At 34.0% G+C, this 27333-nt stretch overlaps 1 protein-coding gene across 4 annotated transcripts in view; it reads left to right on the forward strand.

Annotated features, from left to right (window-relative positions):
- LOC144560924 (uncharacterized) overlaps positions 1 to 24015 on the forward strand; it is a 46888-nt gene extending 22873 nt beyond the window's left edge. The window contains exons 1-3 of one of the 4 annotated variants that reach the window (XM_078310156.1): positions 1311 to 4206; positions 4628 to 4642; positions 23621 to 24015. In XM_078310156.1, coding sequence (XP_078166282.1) covers positions 1398 to 4206; positions 4628 to 4642; positions 23621 to 23961 — 3165 coding nt within the window. In that variant the 5' untranslated portion in view covers positions 1311 to 1397 and the 3' untranslated portion in view covers positions 23962 to 24015. Of the gene's footprint in view, positions 1 to 1307; positions 4207 to 4627; positions 5090 to 23605 lie in introns of those variants that run through there. The other 3 variants (XM_078310148.1, XM_078310143.1, XM_078310164.1) reach the window with 3 other exon arrangements.
- The last annotated feature ends 3318 nt before the right edge of the window (positions 24016 to 27333 follow it).

Here is a 27333-nt window from a genome sequence, read left to right on the forward strand (position 1 = left end):
ACCTCGAGAAAGTGTCTCTTCTTTATTGAGCTCTTCCCGTATATTTTTTTGATTGGAATTAGACCTCCCACTCCTCTCACCCTCCCAGGATGTTCCGAATTTGGCAGAGATTTTCTCATAACATCGTTGTATCGTTCAACGGCCAACAAGCCCTGTTTCAAAGCCACTTCTTGTTCTTCCTGAAATGACAACATGTTATAACATAATAAATTAAAGTTTAATTTCAATGAATGAAAATCTAAATCCTCACAATTTTGTTGATGACCGGTACGTATGTCTCGGGATAAAAGCATTCATTGGTCTTGTTTGAGAGCTTCTATCTTGCTAGTTTCCATGTGATGTGCCTATGCTCAACCGATCCTAAGAAATGCGGATACTTGTTGTGGGGCTGATTCGTCTTCCCAATCTCGCAGGCAGCCAACAATTTGAACAAAGAAACAATTGACCTTAATTATAAAAATATTTGAATTCTTAATTAGAGATAAGGTAGGTGATCCATATAAATAAACATACATCAAATTCCTCTGTCATTCGGTACACGACAAATTCATCCCAGTCTTATCTTTCCATCTAAAATAAATAGCTCATATTTTGCAAGAACATTTCAATGAAATTCATACAATGTGAGAGGAGATAAATCATTGATGAAATCCATACCCTTAATTTCATGAGCAAGGCTCTTTCCTTCAATGTATTTTCTTGTTCGATAATTCAATGCACGGGAACATAAATGTTATATATGTAGGTCTGGACAACCTTTAATAAAGATAAACTAATGGACAACCTTTAATTGACTCTTTTAATAAAGAAAGGCAGGTGGACAACCTTTAATTAAGGTAGGTGGATAACTTTTTTTTTTTATTTTGAAGAAAAATAGGGATCACGTCACCATTGGTAGGTGGATAACTTTAAAGGTCAATTATATCATTAACTGGTAATGATGCGTTAACTATGCATTAACTTGTTACAACAGTATACATACTAATTGCCTATACGAAATACACATTATTACATTTTAGTTATGTAAAATATTTATTTCTCTGGTGATGGCACCCTCTAGCTCATAAAAAACAAGGCGACACCATGCCAATGGATTTTCTCAAGTCTCGTTTCCAGTTTTAATTTGAGAATTGCATATTGAAAAATATCCATACCCGTAATTTTCCGCTTTAACTCATACATGAACAACAGTAGATATGGATCATCATGGAAATGTATATACTCAGAATATATATTTTTGTCTATGTAACAAGACAAGGACTCGCAATAGGAAATGCCAACTGTGGTCAACTCTGGTAGTCTTCTTCCACCAACTTTTTTTAATAATAAATAGGTTCATAGAAGATAGCCATTAATTAGAGATATCCTCTTAGAACACTTGACAACCCAAAAAAAAAATGCGAGATTTACACCTCTTACTTCTGATATGCTTATTCTCCTTTCATCTTCCATCAAACAACTTTGCCACAAATGAATCTGACAAGTTTGCACTTCTCTCCTTCAAGTCTCTCATGTCTAATGACTCGTTCGAGGCATTATCATCATGGAATGATTCACTCCACTATTGTCTATGGCAAGGCGTAAGGTGCGGAAACCGCCATCCTGACAGAGTAACTGATCTCTCTCTGGGTTCATTAAGTTTGTCAGGCCATATACCCCCCTCTTTGGCAAATCTCACATTTCTCAAAAGATTGAATCTTTCAGATAACCAGCTTACTGGTAACATCCCAGCAGAGCTTGGTCATTTGAGTAGATTGCAAAGTCTCAATTTGAGTGTGAATCACCTTGAGGGAAACATTCCAGCAGAGCTTGGTCATTTGAGTAGATTGCAAATTCTCAGTTTGAGTGTGAATAACCTTGATGGAAATATTCCATCAACTCTTGGTAATTGTTCCAATTTAAAATTTCTTTTTCTGGCGCACAATAATCTCCAAGGGACCATCCCTTCCAATCTAATGCAATGTAAAAACTTGAGAACCATCTATTTGAGAAGTAACTTTCTCGTTGGAGGTATACCTCCACAATTTGGTTTCTTAGAACAACTGGAAATATTGCACCTAGGTAGTAATAATCTTACAGAATCTATCCCAAGCACCTTAGGTAACCTTACGCATCTATCAGTTCTTTATGTTTTTGAAAATAATTTAGTTGGTTCCATCCCTCCTTCACTCGGCCAATTAAAGGCTCTCAAGTACCTTTCCCTCCGTCAAAACTATTTGTCAGGCAAGATACCACATTCCATTTACAACCTCTCAGCAATGATTGACTTGACTTTATGTCGAAATCAGCTTGATGGAAATCTTCCTTCAAACTTTTGTGATATATTTCAAAACCTACAGTATCTAATTTTGTATGAAAATCAACTTAATGGGCAGATTCCAATATCCATATCCAATTGTACAGCCATGAGGAGGTTTGATATAAGCTCAAACAATTTCATAGGCACAATACCAAATAGTATAGGAACCTTACAATACCTTTCTTTTTTTATTCTATCTAACAACCAAATTAAGGCCACCAGTGACGATTGGAGATTCTTTGATTCTTTAATCAACTGCACATTTCTAGAAGTATTGAGTATTGAATACAACCTACTCCAAGGCATCCTACCTCGTTCTATAGCAAATCTCTCAACTAATCTTTATTATTTTGGACTTAGCAAGAATCCAATTTCAGGAAAGATTCCTACCGAGGTAGGAAAACTAACTGGCCTTACTACCTTAGGACTAAGTCAAACATTTATTGAAGGCACTATCCCAAAAGAAATCGGAAATCTTGAGAATTTGGGAGGGTTATACCTAAACGGAAACATGTTATCAGGTGAAATCCCATCAACTTTTGGCAATCTCACCAAGATGAATGCACTACATCTCGAGAACAATGCATTCACTGGGAGTATCCCACATGAATTAAGCAATATGCAATTGCTAAATACCTTATATCTTTCAAATAATAAATTTATTGGCTCAATCCCAAAGGAACTCTTCAGTCTTAATTCACTTTCTGTTATCCTCAACTTGTCAAATAACTATTTGAATGGATCATTGCCCCCAGAAATTGGTCAATTAAAAAATGTAGTAGAAGTTTACCTATCAAATAACAAATTATCTGGTCCAATTCCTAGCACAATCGATGGGTGCCAACTACTTCAAGTATTTTATCTTGATGGAAACCAGTTGAATGGGTCTATTCCCTTCTCCTTGAGCAACATGATAGGGTTGCTAGTGTTTGATATCTCCAACAATGATTTATCTGGTCCAGTACCTAAATTTGTTGGTCAGATGAAACTTAAGCATTTGAATATTTCTTTCAACAATTTTGATGGGGAATTGCCGAAATATGGGGTTTTCAGGAATTCTAGTGCAGTAGACATAAGAGGAAATTCAAAACTTTGTGGCGGAGTACCTGAAATGCATCTACCCAAATGTGTTTTAGATAATCAAAAGAAGAAGCACTTTTCCCGAATTATCATTGTAATTATTTGTTGCATAGGCGGTATTATATGCTTCTGTATAACCATGTTTTTGATAGCCCGTTTTTGTTGGAAAAAGGGATCTCAGAATTATTCCCTACCATTTGTGGCTAAAAATTCAGAGTATCAAAAAGTGTCATACAATGACATTCTCAGGGCTACAGATCATTTTTCATCGGAGAATCTAATTGGAAAAGGTACCTTTGGGGCTGTTTACAAAGCTCCGATGAATATTGAGAACGTGACAACTGTTGCTGTGAAGGTACTGAATCTGAATCAACGTGGTGCTTCTAAAAGTTTCTTCTCTGAATGTGAGGTATTAAGAAAAGTTCGACACAGAAACCTTATCAAAGTTTTAAGTTCGTGCTCTAGCATTGACCACCATGGTAATGATTTTAAAGCTTTGATTTTTGAGTTCATGCCAAATGGCAGCTTAGAAACATGGTTGCATCCCAGTGCTTGTACAAATAGGCCATTTAGGAGTCTCAGCCTCATCCAGAGGCTGAATATCACAATCGATGTTGCAACAGCATTGGACTATCTTCATAACCATGGCCCCGCTCCAATCGTACATTGTGATCTTAAACCTAGTAATGTGCTTTTGGATGAAGACATGACTGCACATGTGGGTGATTTCGGGCTTGCCAGATTTCTAGTTCAACCTGATTCTATGTCTTCTCTATTGTCAGGAAGTACGGCTGGACTTAGAGGTTCCATCGGTTATATTCCCCCAGGTACAAGCTTATTCTTATGAGAAATTAATTTTGAGTTTTATTATTTATATAGGCATAGGCAATTACGGACCAGCTTATATTATAGTGGGTGTGTTTACTATTTATTTTAGCTTTGTTTTACCCTATCACAGTACAAAAATAATAGCTTTCACATAATCTGTATTGTCTCATATGTTCTTTTAATTATCTTAATAGATGGTACCAACCTAGTTAGCTCATAGCTGTCAAATTTGTATGTGAATATATTAGCACAAGCTTTCAGAAGGCCAAATTAAAATCAGTGCATCTAATTAACATTGGCAACATACATAATGAAAAAAGGGCTCGTATGTTTGAATTGAGAAGAAAAAACAACACTATGTTACTGATCTTGGTGAATAATTTGTAGAAGGATATGAATGTAATTTCTAATTTGTTTTAGAATATGGCATGGGAGGTCAAGCATCAGTTGAAGGAGATGCATACAGCTATGGCATTCTAGTGCTTGAGATGTTTACTGGTGTAAGCCCCACTGACGAAAGATTCAGAGACGGGTTGAACCTCCACATGTATGTTGAGATGGCTTTTTCCGATCGTGTTGCTGAGATTATCGACCATAAACTGTTCTTAGTCAATGTCGGAGGAGACAATGCAAATGTAACAGAGGATGTTCATGATTGCTTGGTTACAGTGATTCGATGTGGCCTCTTGTGCTCCAAGTTGTCTCCAAAGGAGCGCATTAGGATCGAAGAAGTTGTCAAGGAGTTGAATAGGGCTCGAGTGAAGCTGCTGAGATGAGAAAGATTAAAAGAAACAAATTGAAGTTCATGAGCTATGGAATTCATCTTCAGTATTAATATTAATATTATGTGATTGTTAAAGACATATAATGTCTATATTTGTGTAAGTATAAAATTAATGGTTTATTATATACCATTAATTTATCTTGTTGGCACAAAAGTGTGTCTGATGAATAATATTCTTACTCTTTTTCTTTCTAAAAATAAATTACTTCCGGAGATCTTTAATTTAGTTAGACAATGGAAAAATCTTGTGCCGACCGATATTTAATTTTTTTTTTTTAGGAAATTTCTCTGGGATCGATCAATATCTAGCTACTTTCATGATGCATGGGTTATGGTTTTGATAGAGATATCCAAAATGAAAATAAATGGAATAGAAATAATTTTGGTATTTGCTCTAAGTTTTTGTATTAAATTCCAACAGAGAAGATTACAGCCTATATAGGCGATTACAGAAATGTATGAGCTGTGATAAAAGTTAAAAACAGAAAGAATAAAACGGTAATCTCTCTGAGATTATAATCTTCCTAAATATCTTCCTAAATAATATTATGTCAATTTAAAGACTGTAATGGAGGAGTCCATTTACAGTTTATTATGCCCCTCTCAAGCAGAAGTGACGTCTGTCACGGCTAGCTTGGACCGAAGAAATTGAAATCTTGAAGTAGGGAGTGGTTTTGTCAGGACATCTGCCAATTGATCTTTAGAACACAAAAAACGCACAAAAAGGTCTTTGGATACAACACGCTCACGGACAAAGTGGTAGTCGATTTCAACATGCTTTGTACGAGCATGAAACATTGGATTGGCAGCAAGGAAGGTAGCACCAAGATTATCACACCAAAGGGTTGGTGGCGAATCAAGTCGAATATGAAGTTCTTGAAGAAGGTATTGGAGCCATAGGATTTCGGCACAAGTTATGGCAAGGCTACGGTATTCGGCTTCGGTGCTAGAGCGGGATACAGTGGGTTGCTTTTTGGCACTCCATGAAATGAGATTGCGGCCTAAGAAGATGCAAAAACCAGAAGTCGAGCGACGATCATCAATAGAGCCGGCCCAATCGGCATCACTATAGGCATGAATTGATTTGGTTGAATCCTTGTAGATGGTGATTCCATGAGTAAGTGAACCGCGAATGTAACGCAAAATGCGCTTGACGGCACTCCAATGGTTGATAGTAGGAGCTTGCATGAATTGTGAGACCTTATTGACAGCGAAGGAAAGATCCGGTCGAGTGATAGTGGCGTATTGGAGAGCGCCAACAATGCTTCGGTAGAGATGTGGATCTTCAAAAGGAGCACTATCCTTGTTAAAAAGGGTGGAATCAGATGCCATAGGGGTGGGGCTCGGTTTAGCATCTTGCATGTGGGTTCGGTTGAGAATCTCAGTGAGGTATTTTGTTTGGGAAAGAAGTAATCCAATAGGCGATGAATGTACTTCAATACCCAAAAAATAGCTAAGGGGGCCAAGGTCTTTGAGAGAGAAGGCTTGTTGTAGGTGAGATATGCATTGATTGATATGATTGGTGTTGCTGCCGGTGATCAAAATGTCATCGACATAAACCAAGAGCATGGTGGTGTGATCATGTGAGTGTGAAATGAACAGTGAAGGGTCATAGCAAGAAGCATTAAAACCATGTGCAAGTAGAACCGAGCTAAGTTTGTTGAACCAAGCCCGTGAAGATTGTTTAAGTCTATAAAGAGCCTTAGAAAGAAGGCATACATGGTTAGGATGGTCGGGATCAATGAAACCGGGTGGTTGGGACATAAGTACGTGTTCGGTGAGGTCACCATTAAGGAATGCATTATGAACATCCAATTGTCGAATTGGCCAATTGGAAGAAACCGCAATTGAGAGAACAAGTCGGATAGTTGTAGGCCTAACAACAGGACTAAAGGTATCAAAATAGTCAATACCTTCAATTTGATTGAATCCTTTGGCTACTAAGCGTGCCTTGTAACGATCAATTGTACCATCAGCTCGTCGCTTGATTTTATAGACCCATTTGCAGCCGATAATTTGTTGATTCGGTTGAGGAGGCACCAATGTCCATGTATTATTTTGGGCAAGAGCATTCATCTCACTGGCCATAGCATATCGCCATTCAGGTTTAGAATTTGCTTGAAGAAAAGATGTAGGTTCAGTTTCAATGGTGGCGGTGAATGCAACATGATCGGGAAAGGTACGAACCCGACGAGTGTGATCACGAGTTCGAGTAACCATTGAGTGAGTGGATAGAGTGGCAGGCGGAAGGGGGGATGGCGCTGTAGGAGGAGGGTGCTGTTCGGTTTGATCTGTTGGAATAGATGGTATTGGATCGGATGGGGGAGAGGAGGTGGTAACGGGTGGGAGGGTAGTAGGCTGGGAAGTAGAAGGTTGTGTAGTAGGCCGTGTAGGTAAAAATAGGGGTGCCACGGGTTGGGAGAAATTTGAAGAGAGAGGTTGTATGGTATTTAAATTTGGACTTGATAAGGTGAGATTACTTGGGCCGAGAGATAGGTGATTTGTATTTTGTGTTATTTGATTTAAATTTGGGCTAGGAGATAGCTGATTTGTATTTTGTGTTATTTGATTTAAATGTGGGCTAGGAGATAGCTGGGCTGAAATAGTATGTTGGTTAGGTAGAAGCTGATTTGTATTTTGGAATAAATGGGGATTCGGCTGAGAGGCATCAGGTTCGACAGAGGTAGTAGTGTTTTTAAAAGGGAAAAAATGTTCATCAAATTGCACGTGTCTGGAGATGTATATTTTGTTGGTTGGTAAATAAAGGCAACGGTATCCTTTTTGTGTTGTAGAATAACCGAGAAAAAGGCAAGGTAAGGCATGGTTTTCAAGTTTATTTGAGTTATATGGGCGGGTATATGGGAAGCATTGACAACCTAGTACACGAAGTAACGAGTAGTCGGGTTGTTTATGGAAGAGTTCGGTGTAGGGGATTTTTCCCGAATTTGAAGGTGAAGGTAAACGATTTATGAGATAGACAACACTTGAAAAGATTTCATCCCAATAAATTGATGGAAGCGAGGCATGTGACATAATGGCTAAGGCTAGTTCTACAATGTGTCTATGTTTTCGCTCGGCAAGACCATTTTGTTCGGGAGTATATGGGCAAGTGGTTTGGTGGATGATATGAGGGAATTGTTTTGTGATGGGAAGATATTCGGTGCCTCCATCGGTTCGTAATGTTTTGATGTTGTGAGAAAGTAAGTTTTCGGCTTGAGCTTTGAAGCAAGAGAAAATGTGAGGCACTTCACTTTTATTTTTTAGAAAATAAATCCAAGTGAATCGTGAAAAATCATCAACAAAAATAACATAAAATCAAAAATCATTAAACGAGGCAACAGGGCAAGGGCCCCAAACATTCGAATGCACAAGTTCTAGAGGTAAAGTAGAAGTAGAATGAGAGGGGGGAAAAGGTAACTTGTGAGACTTAGCCAATAAACAATCATGACAAGTGCTCAATTTATTTGAATTACAAGGTAAATTGGATGTTTTTAGTAAATTTAAAGTGGTAGAAGAAGAAGGGTGGCCTAGGCGAGCATGCCACAAGTCGGCCGAAGCACGAACACCTAGGAGAGCTAGTGGTGGTGAATGACAAGGTGGAGTGAAGAAGAAGAGGCCATTAGTGCATGGAACTTGAAGGATCGTATTCTTGGTGAGGTGGTCCTTGAAAGAGCAAGAGAAAGAAGAAAATTCAAGGGTTAGATGAGGGTTGTCTTGTAAAAGTTGAGAGACACTAAGCAGATTTTTGGTGAAATTAGGGACATGTAAGACATTTTTGAGAGAAATTGAATGAGAAGAGAGAAAGAGGTTAGAAGAACCGATATGAAGAATCGGTAGTCCCGCACCATTGCCAATTTGGAGGGTGTCTTGACCACCATAATTGAAGGAGGAGAGATTATTTATGTCATTGGTGACATGATTGGTAGCACCTGAGTCCAATACCCATTCGGTTGGTGGATTGGTCGAGCTAGAGGGGTTTGCAACATATGCTTGGAAGGTGGAGGGGACACACGGGTAGGAGGGATCGGTCTCATACCGCCAATAGCAAGCTTTAGCGACATGACCAAATTTGGAACATATTTGGCACTGTGGTTTGTTTGAGTTAGAAGGTGGTGGTTTGGGGCTGTTGGATTGGGGAGTGGGTGGTCCATAGCGTGAATTGGAGTTGAAGCCAGGGTATGGGGGTTTAAGTTTAGGTGGGTTATTAGGTCGGTTTTGAGCATTGTAATTGGGTCGGTTTTGGTTGTGGTTTTGGTTAGACCTGTTGTGATTGTTGTAATTGGGTTTGTTTTGAACAATATAATTGGATTTGTTTTGACCGGGTCGGTTTTGAGCAATTAAAGTTGTTGGATTATTTTGAGAAGGAAGCAAACCATTAGAGAGGTTCTGACCTTGTAAGAGATTCTCATAACTCATTAGAGATGCATGGAGTTCAGGATACTTGTAAGGTTGATGCCGGCTGGAGGTGGTGACGGAGACAACAAAAGAGTTGAATTCCGGTCCCAATCCATTGAGCACATACATGACTAGGTCATCGTCAGTCACAGGGGAACCTATGAATGCGAGCTCATCGGCGACACGTCGCATCCTTCGAAGGTAATCTATGCACGAAGCTGAACCCTTGGTGGTGGTTTGGATTTGCCGGCGGAGGTCGGTGATACGTGCACGAGAAGTAGCAGAATATGATTGCTTGAGGTTGTTCCAGAGGTCGTAGGAGGTGGCACAGGAAGAAACTTGAGATTGCATGATCTCTGTCAGAGATGACCGGATCCAACCCAAGAGGAGTTGATCCTGGCGTTCCCAGTGTGAAAAGATAGGGTTGTCATGAAGTTGACCGTTAGCATCTGGTATCTTCTTCTCGGGTGGAGGTTCCTCCAGGTATTTGTTGAGATTGAAACCATGAACTATAGGCTGTATTTGCGATTTCCATGTGAGAAAATTGCTCTCTGTCAATTTCGTGGCTATTGGAAAATTTAAAGGAATAATCGGATCTGGTATAGGGGAAATTACTAGAGGTGTTTGAGGTGTGTTATCGGCGTCAGCCATGGTACCAATCTAAGTGGTACAGCTCTGATACCATGAAAATAAATGGAATAGAAATAATTTTGGTATTTGCTCTAAGTTTTTGTATTAAATTCCAACAGAGAAGATTACAGCCTATATAGGCGATTACAGAAATGTATGAGCTGTGATAAAAGTTAAAAACAGAAAGAATAAAACGGTAATCTCTCTGAGATTATAATCTTCCTAAATATCTTCCTAAATAATATTATGTCAATTTAAAGACTGTAATGGAGGAGTCCATTTACAGTTTATTACAAAACCATCCCCACTAATCTTGATTTCATTAATTGGACGCTTATTCTATGACTCCAAAGCTTGGATTTCTCCTCCATATGTTTTGAGAAAATATACAATTTACACAGATATTATCTCATGAGCTAGCTTTTAAAACTACCAGTGTGCCAAGTTATTATTTCTTATCATGTCAACAGAGGGTGTGGATCTCCTGTAAGTAACAGTGTTCCAATTCGGTCTAAGTTGAAATTTACGGTGCCCTATTAGTATTCATGCCAAAATTATTCAGATGATTTGGATCCAAATTCAAATTGTGTATTACTTCAGAGGATCCAAACTCGTCAATAAACACACACACTTAGTGATCAGGACCATAGAAGAATTTCCCAAAGTTTCTCTCTCTCTCTCTCATATACACACACATACACAATATTCTGTTGTGATTTTGCAATAAAAAAGGGACGTTACAACACAAGTAACAGGAAGGCAAATTCAGGTTGTCTTTGAATAGTGAAAAGAAAAAAGAAAAAAGAAAGATTATCACTGGTTCACTTGGTAAAACCTCGTGCCCTATCCATGACATGGAACCAGAAAAAGAGAAATCACACCATACATGCCTTTGCCTTTTTTTCTTTCTCAGTTTTGCTTTCTATAAATTAACCCACAATTATAGTTTCAGCATGAAGCAATTTTGATACCTCCGAACTTTGATTTAACTCTCAAATAATTGGTGAATTAAATTATCAGTTCAGTTTTCTAGAACTTCTCATATTCAGTTTTAATCTTGCAAGAAAGAAATATGAAATTATATTACGGGTTTATGAGACATTGAATGTGAGAATTGCAGAAAATCAAACCAATACATTTCTCTTGAGTTGCTGCTGGTTTGGTTTTCTCCAATATCTTCACTTGCTCATTCAAAAGCCTTCTTAATTTTAAAGTAGTTGTGTTGCCATCAGTGTTTATGGGATTCAAATTTGAGAATTGGAGGAAATTTAATCCATGTAAAATTGAGAAAAATTGGATTCAATTTTCTCCAATATCTTACTTTTGACTCGTCCATTTGATATCTACATGATGTTTTACGCAAGAGATTTTTTTTCATAATATCAGGTATTGTGACCCAAAAATTGCCTCAAAAATTAATTAATTTCTTTAGCATTGTAGAGAAAGAGATAGTGTAATCATACTAAAATAGAGCTATATATGAAATAAGAATTAATTTGGAGAACAAAAAATACAAGCCAAAATAAAAATTGCAGAGGTGGTAGAATCAGCCTTAATTAGCAGCAAAAATGATCCTCTTGAATTTGTTTATTTCTCCTTCATGCATTGTGGCTTTAAAATCTCTCTTGGCTTTCATTTTTCTCTCTCAACCATTTTCCCCACCATTTTTTTCACATATAAGTTAGTAGGTCAATTTCTTTGTATGGGCAGCTATACTTTGGTCTTTATATATAGGTCTATGATTGACACTTGGATACCTCTAAAACTGCATTTTTGTATTAAATACTTGTGTTTCTGATCCTTATAAAAAATAATAATTTATAGTTTTGGCACAATTTGTCGGTTGTGGTGATGCACAGAACATATCACATGCATGCACATGCAAAGGTAAGGATATTTCTTTTTCTTTTTTCTCTCCATATGATCTGCTCAGTTTTGTTTGTTCTTATATCAATTTACATTTGTTCAATCAAATCAACTAGAATTCATGAATTAAGTTTGGTGGGGTGGAATTAAATTTCACTAATCGGTGGTAAATCGGATTATTGAGTACAGAAAATAAATAGCAATAAAATGAAATAAGCACAGGGATATAAAATGTGAATAATTAATATATGTTTAATAAAAAGGTTTGAAGGAAATTGCATAGCCTTTGTAGTTGCTCCCATTCTCTGTCGGTGAGTTCCAATTGTATTGCCTCGGGGGTGGAGCTTCTCAAAAACTCCTCTATGACAGCTTTGTAAGGAATGCATCGGTTCAACAACCTACAGGTAAAGTTCCAACGGGTATCTATATCCCAAGGTACTTTCAACTTGTCAAATCCATATTGGACACACAAAGACCCAAACTTTTGTTTTCTTTCTTGGTTTGAAACAACGTGGTTGAGAGCATTTTTAAATTTAATTATCAATAGTTTTACGGCTTCTGTTTTAAGACCCGCCTTCACGACGAGATTAAGTATGTGGCACGCACACTTTTGGTGAAACATTTCACCATTCATGATCGGGTTTAGTGACCGTTTAAAAATCTCAATGGAAGCTATGTTGTTGCTCGCATTATCGAATGAGATAGAAAAAACCTTGTTAGCTATATCCCTCTTAAGGTTATATTCTTCTAAAACGAAAATAATGTATTTGAAAATTACATTTGCAGTGTGCGGGGAATCTAGCACTCCAAAACTTAATATCATTTTTTGTAATAACCAATGATCATCGATCCAATGCCCGGTAACACAAGAGTACCCAAGTCCATGTTTACCGGCAGTCCATATATCGGATGTAATCGAGACCTTATTATTTTGGTATGCAAATAGAGCTTTAAGGTCATCTTTTTTAGAGAGAAACTGTTTTTTTATTTCACTAACCATCTTTTTATGATGCATCATCTTGTACATTGGTTGGCCTAACCCCCGAATGCATAACCGGGAAAAACTCATGCCACTACCCATACTTATTAGTTGTTTTTTGTGGGTAATGTACCGAGCCAATTCACTAAGCATTTTTTATTCATCGAATTTTGGGTTGGTTCTGGTACCATCCACGTTAATAAGGGTTTGGATTATTTTCGGTTCAGCATCTTCACTTGGTTCCTCATGCTTTTTTTCATGCATTTCGGCATGTCTTTTAAAGCTGCTCATACCACTACCTAGTTTATACTCAAAATGTCTATTGCAATTTTTTACCTTACAATCTAGAAATTGCATAATACCTCTATTATTTTTGGTAATGTCATAAAATCTCGCCCACGGTTGATTGTAATCGGGAGGAGCTCTTTCTCTTTTAGTCTTCTTCACTGTTGGTGCTTCTGGGGGTCTACTTGTCGAAGGAGCGACTACTTCTTCTTGAATTTCAGGTTCAGCTATCGAAGGGGTAGTGTAAGTGAATTGACTCGATGCTACAGAAGAGCCCATGCCTCCATATGTATACGATGGTGTCGGTTGAAGTTATTCTTGTGGAATGAATACGTTTGGATCGTTTGAAGTATAATACGGTGGCGGTGCACTCATTTGTGGGGGTTGTTGATAATTTAAATCTAGCATTTGGTCCCTTCTTTGATAATTTTGTGGATAATTTTGTGGATAATTTAGTGGATAATTAGGTGGTGGCATTTGGGAGGAAGAACTATCAAGATAATTAGGCGGATAATTTTGTGGATAATGAGATCGTGGCATATTGGGGCCAAAAAGTGAGGCCGACAATCTCGAGGCAAAATCTTCATCCCGTCGCGAGGAGGAGTTGTCATATTTTAAACCTATTCAAAAAAACAGAAATTAAATCTAAGAAATTAAAAAACAGAAATTAAATCTAACCTATTCAAAATAAATCTAACATTTACAAAAATAAATCTAACCTATTCAAAATAAATCTAACATTTAGAAAAATAAATCTAAAAAACAGAAATTAAAAAACAGAAATTTAAAAACAGAAATTAAAAAACAGAAATTAAAAATCAGAAATTAAAAATCAGAAATTAAATCTAACCTATTCAAAATAAATCTACCATTTACAAAAATAAATCTAACCTATTCAAAATAAATCTAAAATTTACAAAAATAAACCTAAAAAACAGAAATTAAAAAACAGAAATTTTAAAACAGAAATTAAATCTAACCTATTCAAAATAAATCTAACCTATTCAAAATAAATCTAACATTTACAAAAACAAATCTAACATAAACTAAATAAATCTAACATATTCAATAAATCTAACAAATTTAACAAATCTAACATAAAATAAATCTAACAAATCTAAATATCTAATTACTTAACATCCAATAAATCTACATAAAATAAATTTACTCTACAAAAATAAATTAATCTAACATGAACTAAATATAACCTTTAAATCTCGCGGAAAAATCTTGCGGAATGTCCCGAACTTCGTAATTTCGATACCTTCGTAATTCTGTTTGCGTATTTGTAGAAGGAATTAAATGTACAACTATATATTTTTTTAACAATAAATTTAAAATTTGAGAATAATAGAAATTTAGATTAAGAGAATGAGAATTGAGATGGAGATGTGAAAATGAAGGGAGGAAGAGAGGTATTTAAAGAAATTTTGATTGGAGGGATAAAATTTAAATTTTTAAAGAATAACAGAAAAAAAAAATCCCATCCGGTCGGTCCGGTCCGGTCCGGGTGGGTCCGGCCGGTCGAGTCCGGATGGGATGGCACCGGGTGGGCGGGAACCGATTTTTTGAATTTTGAATTAAGGTGAACAGTACTCGGGTATCGGGTAGGGGTAATCGGGTATAGTCGGGTACGGGTAAGATCGGGTAGGGTAAGGTCGGGTATGGGTCCAAAAATGTGAGTCCGGTCCGGTTTTTGCCCCTACCCGCGTACCCGACCCATACCCGGGCTCGGGCACGGATACCCCGGGCGGCGGGCACGGGCGGGTAGGGTAGAGTATACCCGTTAAGGATATTGTTAATACTCTATGCATACGTAAAGCCAGCAGTGCACATGTTTACTTTCCGATTATAGCATGAGCAAAAAAAAAAAAAAAAAAAAAAAAAAAAAAAAAGAGGTTATTAACCAAACACAAAACATGTAAAAGGCCTAATGGCTTCCCAGCCCAAATTTAGGCCCAATTCAAATACCCAGATTTACTTTCTTCATTGCCATTTGCCAAAAGGGTTTTGCGAGGTTTTCAATTTGGGTCTACTACGCGCACACGCCATCGAGCAGAGCTTCTCGCACTGACAATTGTGTCGATCGGTCGCTCAGCCTCTGTCATTAACGCCATGAATTCAGTGGCGCTCTGCTTCAAAAGCGCCGCCGCCACCGCTCTTCCCAAAGCACTAATTAAAAAAAACCACCATTGATGGAAATTAACTAAATTTGTTTAAGAAAAAAAACAGTCATTGAAAAATTTACCAGCAAAGACAGTGATTTAGAAATAAAAATGAGCATATGAAATATAGAAAACAGAAAACCGTTAACCCAACAACAATGCAAAAATGAAAGGTAAAAGCGATCAGTAAAAGCCAAATTAAAAATTTAAGAATTACAGTATAGAGATGTGACAGCAAAATCAAAATTATAATAGTGACAACATAAAGCAATCATCAAAATTCTTTCTAATATGGTAAATGTAGCAAACTGTAATTTAAAAAAATCCTATGGTACAAATACAAGTTGTAATAATTTGTTGCATAGATGGTATTATATGCATGTGTATAATCATGTTTTTGATAGCCCGTTTTTATTGGAAAAATGGATCTCAGAATAATCCCTTACCATTTGTGGCCAAAAATTCTGAGTATCAAAAAGTGTCATACAATGACATTCTCAGGGATACAGATCACTTTTCATCGGAGAATCTAATTGGAAGAGGTACCTTTGGAGCTGTTTACAAAGCTCTGATGAATTTTGAGAACGTGACAACTGTTTCTGTGAAGATACTAAATCTGAATCAACGTGGTGCTTCTAAAAGTTTCTTGTCTGAATGTGAGGTATTAAGAAAAGTTCGACACAGAAACCTTATCAAAGTTTTAAGTTCATGCTCTAGCACAAACCACCATGGTAATGATTTTAAAGCTTTGATTTTTCAGTTCATTCCTAATGGCAGCTTAGAAATGTTGGAAAAATATGAACTAACCAACTAATTTTAAATCTGAATTTTGATCAATAAAATAAATAAAAATTATATTAAAAATATAATCAAGAATATAATTAAAACTTTATTACCCGGAGCTGCAAAATGCGGACCTAAGGCAACTTCCCGTCCTAAGCGCAGGAATAATCGGTTAAGCTTGCCCCAAGTTACGCCGGTATTCCTCTACCTTCGGGCGCAACCGTGGTAGAGGTTGATGTAGCTTCTTTCAACAATGATAGCAGAATAATATGTTTTCTATAAATAAAATATTTGTTTGTGGGAGAATAGAAATTAAATTTATGAATTATAGAGCTAATAGGAAGAGCAAGAGAATATGAATTGTTGGATCGTTAGCTCTTCAAGTATCATGTATTATTTATAGACATTGATACCAATAATTTTATACATTTATGAGAATTAAAATGATATTCATTCTATTACCGTTTTGTATTAAAAGAAAATAAACGGTCAAATATGAATGAATGGTTAGCATATGCAGATCAACTAAAATAGAAATTGATTTTAATGCTTGCGCATGCTATTCTCAATTAATTCAATTGATTAAAATGAGTAACTGGCAAGATTTAAACAATTGTATCATTGAGACCATGGACAGCTCCTGTTTACTTATTTTATTTGATTCGATCTTCTGTTGCCAAATAGTGAGCTTTTATGTACAAATTGTATCAATGAAATTAATTCACAGATAGCTCTATAATTCATAAAGTTAAAAAACCGTTAATATTAAAATAAATATTATTTAAATTTTGAGTTTTAAAATAAATTTCTAACAATCCCCCACAAAATTCAAAATTTAATTTAAAAAATAAAAATAAACTAAAACATATATATAAATATTTCTGCTACCATTGTTTATACTGTGCATTGGGCAAAATGTTTTGATTTCGCTTAGTGTCAATAATTTCAGTCCGAGGAGATCGGAGTGAACCAGGTCTTGAACAACGATTCCTTTGATCGGAACTTACATTATTACACACACAGTACAGAAAACTACATCGCGGGTTGTGCGTTTGAGGCCATGCACATTAACTTGATTTTTTCATGAGAATATTCTACGGGTTGCCTAAACTCAGTAGCCGCGGCCTTGTATATACGGTCATTCTCATATAGAAGAGTTCCCTCTGGGATGTGTGTAGAGTCACATCTCGCGAATTACCGACTTGGGATACTCAGCTTATTACACTACACAGGAGCACTGATCACCATAGGGATGGGTTTGGAACGGAAGTTCCATATCTAAAATATTCTTGTGCTCCTTGGCCAACCTATCTGCTTGTTCTTACCCATTGAACCCCCTTCAGGGGATCGCCCATCACAGAGGTTGGGTTCCCACACCAGATTGGCCCATTAGGCTAAATCCCATCCCCTCAATGACTCTAGGACTTTCGTCCTATATACACATGGACTTTAACTTTAGTCCATTATTAACATTTTCATGTCAATGAATTATCATTTATTGCTCAAGCATGCAAGTAATTTATTTTTTATTTATAAATCACTTGCAAAATAATATTCACCAAATTATTATAATTAGAAATAATGCTTTCAAAAGCATATCATTAATTTTGTAGCAACATGTGACATAAAATTAATCACACGCACTTAGAATAAAATATATGAGCTAACAATAATAGTATTTTTAATAGAATGTCAAAATCATGCATTCTAATACAATCAAAGTAATTTAAGACATCAAGATAGATTAAGCATGTATATCTCAATAAATTTTTATCACCTCATGTCATGATATATGATAATTTAAATTCTCACATTTGTTTGCAACATACGAGAAAATTATCAAGTAGTCTCATTTAATACATATTAGCTATAATCACAATCAATATATATATTAGTTATCATGATCAATAATTAAATGAGTACATTTTATTTCGCACCCCCACATTTCGTTTTCTTATTAAGCTTTATCACAATTCCTCATAAAATTAAAATCAAGGACATATATTCAATATTCATGCCATACATATCATATAATCTCCACAATTAACTATATATAACATAATGTTAAAGCATTCTATAAATGCATAATCAGTATTGTGCAATTAAGATTTAATTTATGCATTTGTAATTTCATGCCATATATAACTTAGGGTAGGTTTATATATATTTTAATAAACATTTGAACTCTCATATTATTCTGTTATATATCAAATAGTAAGATTGACATCTTATTTAATTATTTTCTAACATAACATTATGAATCATGTATGCTAACTAGTCATCATGATTAATTGATTAAAATGAACCTCAATGAATAAAATTAATCACAATTATTTTAATTAATATTATTTTTAAATTATACCCAAACATTTCTCTTTCTTCTTTATTTTCAGAAGTATTGAATATTATCAATTTTATTTGAGTAGTCTTTCAGACTATAATAATATATAATTAAAATCTCACCTGACAACAATATATTAAATATTTTGATTTATTATTATATTTATAAAATTGGAATCCTACAATATTTATCATATTTATTTTACATAGATGTCATGGATCATTTTTATTTAATCTGAAAATAAGACTGACATATTCATTTATTTGGCAAAATAAACCCTTTGATATCACAATTCTTACTTTTGGCATCAATGAAACTAATAGTATAATATTAGATAATATATATTACTATGGAACATTATTAAATTGTAATAGTTTTATCTCTGTTTGTAAACTATTACTAATCATATTTGTTTTACATTATGATAATTTTCCTTAGAAGTTGGTAATAAGTAAAATATAATTTTGATCATGAAATTTTTTTTTTTTTTTAAATAAAAAATAAAATATTATCTAGATTGTTTTGTATAGTTATTCGAGAACAAAATATCTCAACATAATTATATATTTTGGTTACTATGACCATAAGAAAGTATTAAAATAAGGCCTCCAATTGCAAATGTAGATTCTGTTTTAAAATTATAAATTGACTGGATAGAATGTCAAGTTTAATTTAATAATGTAGAATATCCATTTGGAAATCAGATTTTAATGTCCCACAAAATAAAATTAACGATATCTACAATCAATTTAATATTGATTAGACACACACAAAAAATGACATAGCATTTTCTGATTGGACAAGTGAGAATTAATGTCTTTCAAGAATATAACTGCTTAATATTCTCTGTTCAATATTCCCAATCATTAAATACATAATTATAAACATTAAAGATATAATTACCATGATTAACAATTTAATTAGAAAACATCCATATAAATTCAAATTATACTATACTCTTGCAAGTCACAACTTTCTCAATATTAAATATAATATTTCATCTAATTATATGGACGACATTAGATGAGGGAAATTATCAATATTAATATTGATTAGATGGGTTGTATATCACTTGTTGATTCCTCTATATATATATATATATTTTTTTTAATTATATGAAACTAACACTTATTTCATGTGTTAATTTAAGAAACAGACGTTCATAGTTTATTTTGGTTTTCTCTACTCATTAAAGAGATCATCAAGGTGGTTCATGCAATTAAATTACAGAGGTGGCAATTATATGAGCATTAATTAGGACTTTTAAGTTTTCTTATTTATAATAATTAATAATATTAATCCGTTATAAAATTCAACAACAATGATGAAGCATAAGTCAAAAAATTAATGTTTTTTTTTTCTATTTATTTTTATGACAAAGATGTCCACTACTAAATAATTTATTCTTCTTTTTCAGAAAAATAATTTGTAAACTTAATTACTTGAGTTAAGAGTAATAATCAGATTTCCGAATTTTATTGATAACATTCAATTATATACTTAACAAATATTTACTAACGGACTTTGTATAATTATCATATCAAATATATGCTAACAATTGGATAACAAGAAACACTTTTGTAATTAAATATCAAATTAATCAATTTAATATTTAATTCACTTTTTCGTAACTTTCTATTTCGATTTCAATTATATAATATTCCATTGATCAACAACTACATCAACTTAAAATCATTTTAGTTTATTATTAAAATTTCCATTTACTAAAATTAAATTTATATTTTAGTAAGAAATCTATAATGTCTAAGTAAGAAATAAGATTTTGATTTTTGATTATGATTGGGATCTAAATAATATAAACAAATTAAGACAAACTTGTATTTTATTTTTTATAGCGGAAATCATTCTCATAATTAGAAGTTAATTAACAAATATAATTTCTTAATGTATTCAATACAGAAAACATTAATTGATATATAAGGAACTTAATTTAATTTCATAAATCACAGCATATATTCAAACTCAAATTTATATTTCTAACTTCTCCGATTGTAATTTAAATCAAATAATATTAATTAAATACAATTTCATAGTAATCATAACGGCTAAATTTATATCACAAATTACAGTGACAGTTCATACAAAATACCATCCGAATCAGGGAAATAGTTTTTGTTATGATCAATATTTTGATTTTGATTTTTTATCTTTCATTTTGGTAAACTAATTAATTCTACAATTTATAAAATAATTAAAATCAGAATTTAATTTGATCAAATTCAGATTACGGGTTTTTGCCTTAGATTGTTGGAAAAATATGAACTAACCAACTAATTTTAAATCTGAATTTTGATCAATAAAATAAATAAAAATTATATTAAAAATATAATCAAGAATATAATTAAAACTTTATTACCCGGAGCTGCAAAATGCGGACCTAAGGCAACTTCCCGTCCTAAGCGCAGGAATAATCGGTTAAGCTTGCCCCAAGTTACGCCGGTATTCCTCTACCTTCGGGCGCAACCGTGGTAGAGGTTGATGTAGCTTCTTTCAACAATGATAGCAGAATAATATGTTTTCTATAAATAAAATATTTGTTTGTGGGAGAATCTAAATTAAATTTATGAATTATAGAGCTAATAGGAAGAGCAAGAGAATATGAATTGTTGGATCGTTAGCTCTTCAAGTATCATGTATTATTTATAGACATTGATACCAATAATTTTATACATTTATGAGAATTAAAATGATATTCATTCTATTACCGTTTTGTATTAAAAGAAAATAAACGGTCAAATATGAATGAATGGTTAGCATATGCAGATCAACTAAAATAGAAATTGATTTTAATGCTTGCGCATGCTATTCTCAATTAATTCAATTGATTAAAATGAGTAACTGGCAAGATTTAAACAATTGTATCATTGAGACCATGGACAGCTCCTGTTTACTTATTTTATTTGATTCGATCTTCTGTTGCCAAATAGTGAGCTTTTATGTACAAATTGTATCAATGAAATTAATTCACAGATAGCTCTATAATTCATAAAGTTAAAAAACCGTTAATATTAAAATAAATATTATTTAAATTTTGAGTTTTAAAATAAATTTCTAACAAGAAACATGCATGGTTCCGAAAATTGGCCGATTCCGAGTTGACTCGGCCGAGTCGACTCGGAATCGGCGGCGTCCGAGCCGAGTTTTACCCGATTCTCGCGCCCATGCGAGTTTTTCGGCAAAACTCGGATGAACAGTGCCGGAATCGGCCGATTTTCCGATTTTCCGGCCGAGTTACACCGATTCAAGCCGAGTTGAGCCGATTTGAGCCGATTTCATTTCAAAAAATTCCGATTTCCAACTAACCTGGATTGTGCTCTGCCGTAGGAGGAGATGAGTACCTGGAGGAGAAGGCTGAAGACCGGCTGAGGAGAAGTTTCATGGAGATCGCTGAGGAGATCGCTGAGATCGCTGGAGAGAAGTTTCATGGAGTCGCTTCCTGTTTCTTGCGCGAACGGGGCGAACGGGAGAGAAGGGAAAAAGAGAAGGATAGCGCAGGGGGCCAGTATTATTTGAGCTTTGAGATTTGTGCAGAACTTATTTGAACGGTTTTGGTTTTTCAACAAGTCACGCAAAATATGAGATATCTCAGAGGATGAGAATTCGGTGCCGGACCCGAAATTTTTATTCAAATGGGTTTAAATCCCTTCCTTTCATCAATTCAAAAATCAAAGTGTAGGATGAGTTCAAGATTCGTGTTGGGATTAAATCCAATGGTCCAAGCAATCCAAAACTTAATATGTATTCATTTAATTTATTAAAAATCTGTTTTCGTCCAAATTTCGAATCGAAGATTCGTAACAATTTATAATGTCGTACGAGTATTTTACGTGTTTATAATTTAATTTTAAATCCGACTAATTAAATATAAAGTAGTATATATATATATATACACATATAATTACCAAATCAATTTATAATTCCTAATTTAATTACTCTTAGTTAGAATTCAATTATTTATTTATTTACATGATTTGATTTATTTCCTTTCTTAGTTTCACGATTGTAACGAATTTTAGATTTACCGAATATTTACACTTTATTTATGGTGCTATATTTTATCTTATGTTTTTAACCTCCAATTTTTAATGTACGAATTTGATTCGTTTATATTTCTAAATTTTAGATTCATTTTATGTTACTCAAATAAATCTAATTGTTCATTAATCTAATAAAAAAATTAATTAGACGAAATAATCAACTTAATAATTAAATCATGTTTTAAAATTTTGGAATATAACACTTAATTAACATAGTTTTTTTGCAAATTATTTTTATTAAATTTTTCCTATTTTTTGGCTACAAAACAAGGGTTCTGCCAAAAAAACCCGAGTTACCGATCCGATTCTTCCGATTCCGGCCGATTCATCCGATTCTGACTCGGCGGTCAAAAATCCGATTCCGATTCCGAGTTTCAGAACCTTGGAAACATGGTTGCATCCTGACATGTGTACAAATAGGCCATTTAATTAGGAGTCTCAGCCTTATCCAGAGGATGAATATAGCAATCGATGTTGCAACAGCCTTGGATTATCTTCATAACCATGGGCCCGCTCCAATCATACACTGTGACCTTAAACCTAGCAATGTTCTTTTGGATGATGACATGACTGCACATGTGGGTGATTTCGGGCTAGCCAGATTTCTGGTTCAACCTGATTCTATTGTCTTCTCTGTTGACAGGAAGCACAGCTGGACTTAGAGGTTCCATCGGTTATATTGCCCCAGGTACAAGCTTATTCTTATGAGAAATTAATTTTCTGTTTTAGTATTTATATAGGTATAAGTAGTTACGGACCAGCTTACATTATAGTGGGTGTGTTTATTATTTATTTTGAGTTTGTTTTACTCTTTCACGGTACAGAAAGAATAGCTTCCACATAATCTGTATTGTCTCATTTGCTCTTTTAATTATCTTAATAGATTGTTCCAACCTAGTTAGCTCCTAGCTGTCAAATTGATATGTGAATAGGAAGTTAGCACAAGCTTTCAGAAGGCCAAGTTAAAATCAGTGCATCTAATTAACATTGGCAACATACATAATGAAAAAAGTGCTCATATGTTTGAATTGAGAAGAAAAAACAACACTATGTTACTGATCTTGGTGAATAATCTGTAGAAGGGAATGATTTTAATTTGTCATTTTTTCTAGAATATGGTATGGGAGGTCAGGCATCGGTTGAAGGAGATGCATACAGCTATGGCATTCTAGTGCTTGAGATGTTTACCGGCATAAGCCCCAACGACGAAAGATTCAGAGACGGATTGAACCTCCACATGTATGTTGAGATGGCTTTTTCCGATCGTGTTACTGAGATTATTGACCATAAACTGTTCCCAGTCAATGTTGGAGGAGATAGTGCAAATGTAACACAGGATGTTCATGATTGCTTGGTTTCAGTGATTCGATGTGGCCTCTTGTGCTCCAAGTTGTCTCCAAAGGAGCGCATTAGGATCGAAGAAGTTGTCAAGGAGTTGAATAGGGCTCGAGTGAAACTGCTGAGATGAGAAAGATTAAAAGAAACAAATTGAAGTTCATGAGTTATGGAATTCATCTTGAGTATTAATATTAATATTATGTGATTGTTAAAGACATATAATGTCTATATTTGTGTAAGTATAAAATTAATGGTTTATTATATACCATTAATTTATCTTGTTGACACAAAAGTGTTTCTGATGAATAATATTCTTACTCTTTTTCTTTCTAAAAATAAATTACTTCCGGAGATCTTTAATTTAGTTAGACAATGGAAAAATCTTGTGCCGACCGATATTTACATTTTTTTTGTTTAGGAAATTTCTCTGGGATCGATCAATATCTAGCTACTTTCATGATGCATGCGTTATGGTTTTGATAGAGATATCCAAAACCATCCCCACTAATCTTGATTTCATTAATTGGACGCTTATTATATGACTCCAAAGCTTGGATTTCTCCTCCATATGTTTTGAGAAAATATACAATTTACACAGATATTATCTCATGAGCTAGCTTTTAAAACTACCAGTGTGCCAAGTTATTATTTCTCATCATGTCAACAGAGGGTGTGGATCTCATGTAAGTAACTCAAATTTTGAATTTGAAGTTGAATTCAGACCGTTGGATCTCCTGTAAGTAACAGTGTGCCAATTCGGTCTAAGTTGAAATTTACGGTGCCCTATTAGTATTCATGCCAAAATTATTCAGATGATTTGGATCCAAATTCAAATTGTGTATTACTTCAGAGGATCCAAACTCGTCAATAAACACACACTTAGTGATCAGGACCATAGAAGAATTTCCCAAAGTTTCTCTCTCTCTCTCATATACACACATACACAATATTCTGTTGTGATTTTGCAATAAAAAAGGGACGTTACAACACAAGTAACAGGAAGGCATAGAAGACTGTCTTTGAAAAGTGAAAAGAAAAAAGAAAAAAGAAAAAAGAAAAATTATTACTGGTTCACTTGGTAAAACCTCATGCCATATCCATGACATGGAACCAGAAAAAGAGAAATCACACCATACATGCCTTTGCCTTTTTCTTTTTATTTTTCTCAGTTTTGCTTTCTATAAATTACCCCACAATTCTAGTTTCAGCACGAATCAATTTTGATACCTCCGAACTTTAATTTTACTCTCAAATAATTGGTGAATTAAATGATCAGTTCAGTTTTCTAGAACATCTCATATTCAGTTTTAATCTTGCAAGAAAGAAATATGAAATTATTATGAGTTTATGAGACAATGAATGTGAGAATTGCAGGAAATCAAACCAATACATTTCTCTTGACTTGCTGCTGGTTTGGTTTTCTCCAATATCTTACCTTCACTTGCTCATTCAAAAGCCTTCTTAATTTTAAGGTAGTTGTGTTGCCATCGGTGTTTATGGGATTCAAATTTGAGAATTGGAGGAAATTTAATCCATGTAAAATTGAGAAAAATTGGATTCAATTTTCTCCAATATCTTACTTTTGACTCGTCCATTTGATATCTACATGATGTTTTACGCAAGAGATTTTTTTTCATAATATCAGGTATTGTGACCCAAAAATTGCCTCAAAAATTAATTAATTTCTTTGGCATTGTAGAGAAAGAGATAGTGTAATCATACTAAAATATAGCTATATATGAAATAAGAATTAATTTGGAGAACAAAAAATACAAGCCAAAATAAAAACTGCAGAGGTGGTAGAATCAGCCTTAATTAGCAACAAAAATGATCCTCTTGAATTTGTTTATTTCTCCTTCATGCATTGTGGCTTTAAAATCTCTCTTGGCTTTCATTTTTCTCTCTCAACCATTTTCCCCACCATTTTTTTCACATATAAGTTAGTAGGTCAATTTCTTTGTATGGGCAGCTATACTTTCGTCTTTATATATAGGTCTATGATTGACACTTGGATACCTCTAAAACTGCATTTTTGTATTAAAAACTTGTGGTTCTGATCCTTATAAAAAATAATAATTTATAGTTTTGGCACAATTTGTCGGTTGTGGTGATGCACATAACATATCACATGCAAAGGTAAGGATATTTCTTTTTCTTTTTTCTCTCCATATGATCTGCTCAGTTTTGTTTGTTCTTATGTCAATTTACATTTGTTCAATCAAATCAACTAGAATTCATGAATTAAGTTTGATGGGGTGGAATTAAATTTCACTAATCGGTGGTAAATCGGATTATCAAGTACAGACAAAATAAATAGCAATAAAATGAAATAAGCACAGGGATATAGAATGTGAATAATTAATATATGTTTAATTTGAATTGCTATTTATTTTCGTCCATATAATCCCCCCCCCCCCCCCCCTGTTTTTGTTTACTCTTATTTCAATTTATAGTCGTTCAAATTCAAATCAACTTGTACTCACGGATCGAGTTTGACGGAGGTGGAATCCAATTTCACTAATTGTTGGTAAACAGGATTATTGGGTACAAATAATATAAAAATAGCAATACAATGAAATAAGCATAGGGATATGAAATGTGATTAATATATGTTTAATTTGAATTGCTGTTTATTTCAAGTATGGACAAATTGTCTGGAATAAAATGGACAAAAACCTATGTGCCTTTATGCAAGATCCTAACATGTGCCAAGGCATGTGACATTTTTTATCTATATTATTTTATGTTGGATGCTACATTCATTTTTCAAGTTCAATGTATCAGATTTTATTTTATGTTTTTCTTGGTAAAGGTTTTGCTTGCCACAAATCTAAGTCATTTTTGTTTAATTGGTCCTTATTACATGCCCTCATTATATACGATTATATATAAAATGATTTCTTGATTAATTCAGGGTAGAATTGGTATGTATATATTTTGTTTTTTTTTCATATTTGTTGAAATATTGTCTAAAAAATAATGTTCATATTTTTTTAGGGAGCACCTAGCTATCCTCTCGTAACAATCTCTCATTTCATCCCTCAGTCATTAACTACTTCAATAACTACTAACTATTTAGGGGACCACTTACTATTTGGGGACCACATAATATTTCAAAGATTTTACAACTAGCGCTCGCACATGTTCATCTATAATGCATCAAGTATTCATCTATAACACATCAAGTATTCATATCTAATATATCAAGTATTTAAAAAAAAAAAAACTAGACACATTTTTAGAGGTGGGATTTTTTTTTTTCGTTTAATCTAATCAATATTTCTGACGATCGGTGAGGAATTTTACAAATCTAAAACCACGAATGTTTTTGATATAATTTTATCTTTAAAATGAGATCCATGATGATATACTTTTGAGTTGTCCGTTGTACAAGTATTCATCCTTATCGAGAAAGTATTCATCCTCGTCGTGCAAGTGCAAATATAAAAACTGGACACATCACTCATCCATCTTTTACACGTTTTTAGAGGTGGTTTTTTTT

The sequence above is a fragment of the Carex rostrata genome, chromosome 1, assembly GCF_964058835.1.
Source record: "Carex rostrata chromosome 1, lpCarRost1.2, whole genome shotgun sequence".
In the NCBI taxonomy this organism is placed as follows: Eukaryota; Viridiplantae; Streptophyta; class Magnoliopsida; order Poales; family Cyperaceae; genus Carex; species Carex rostrata.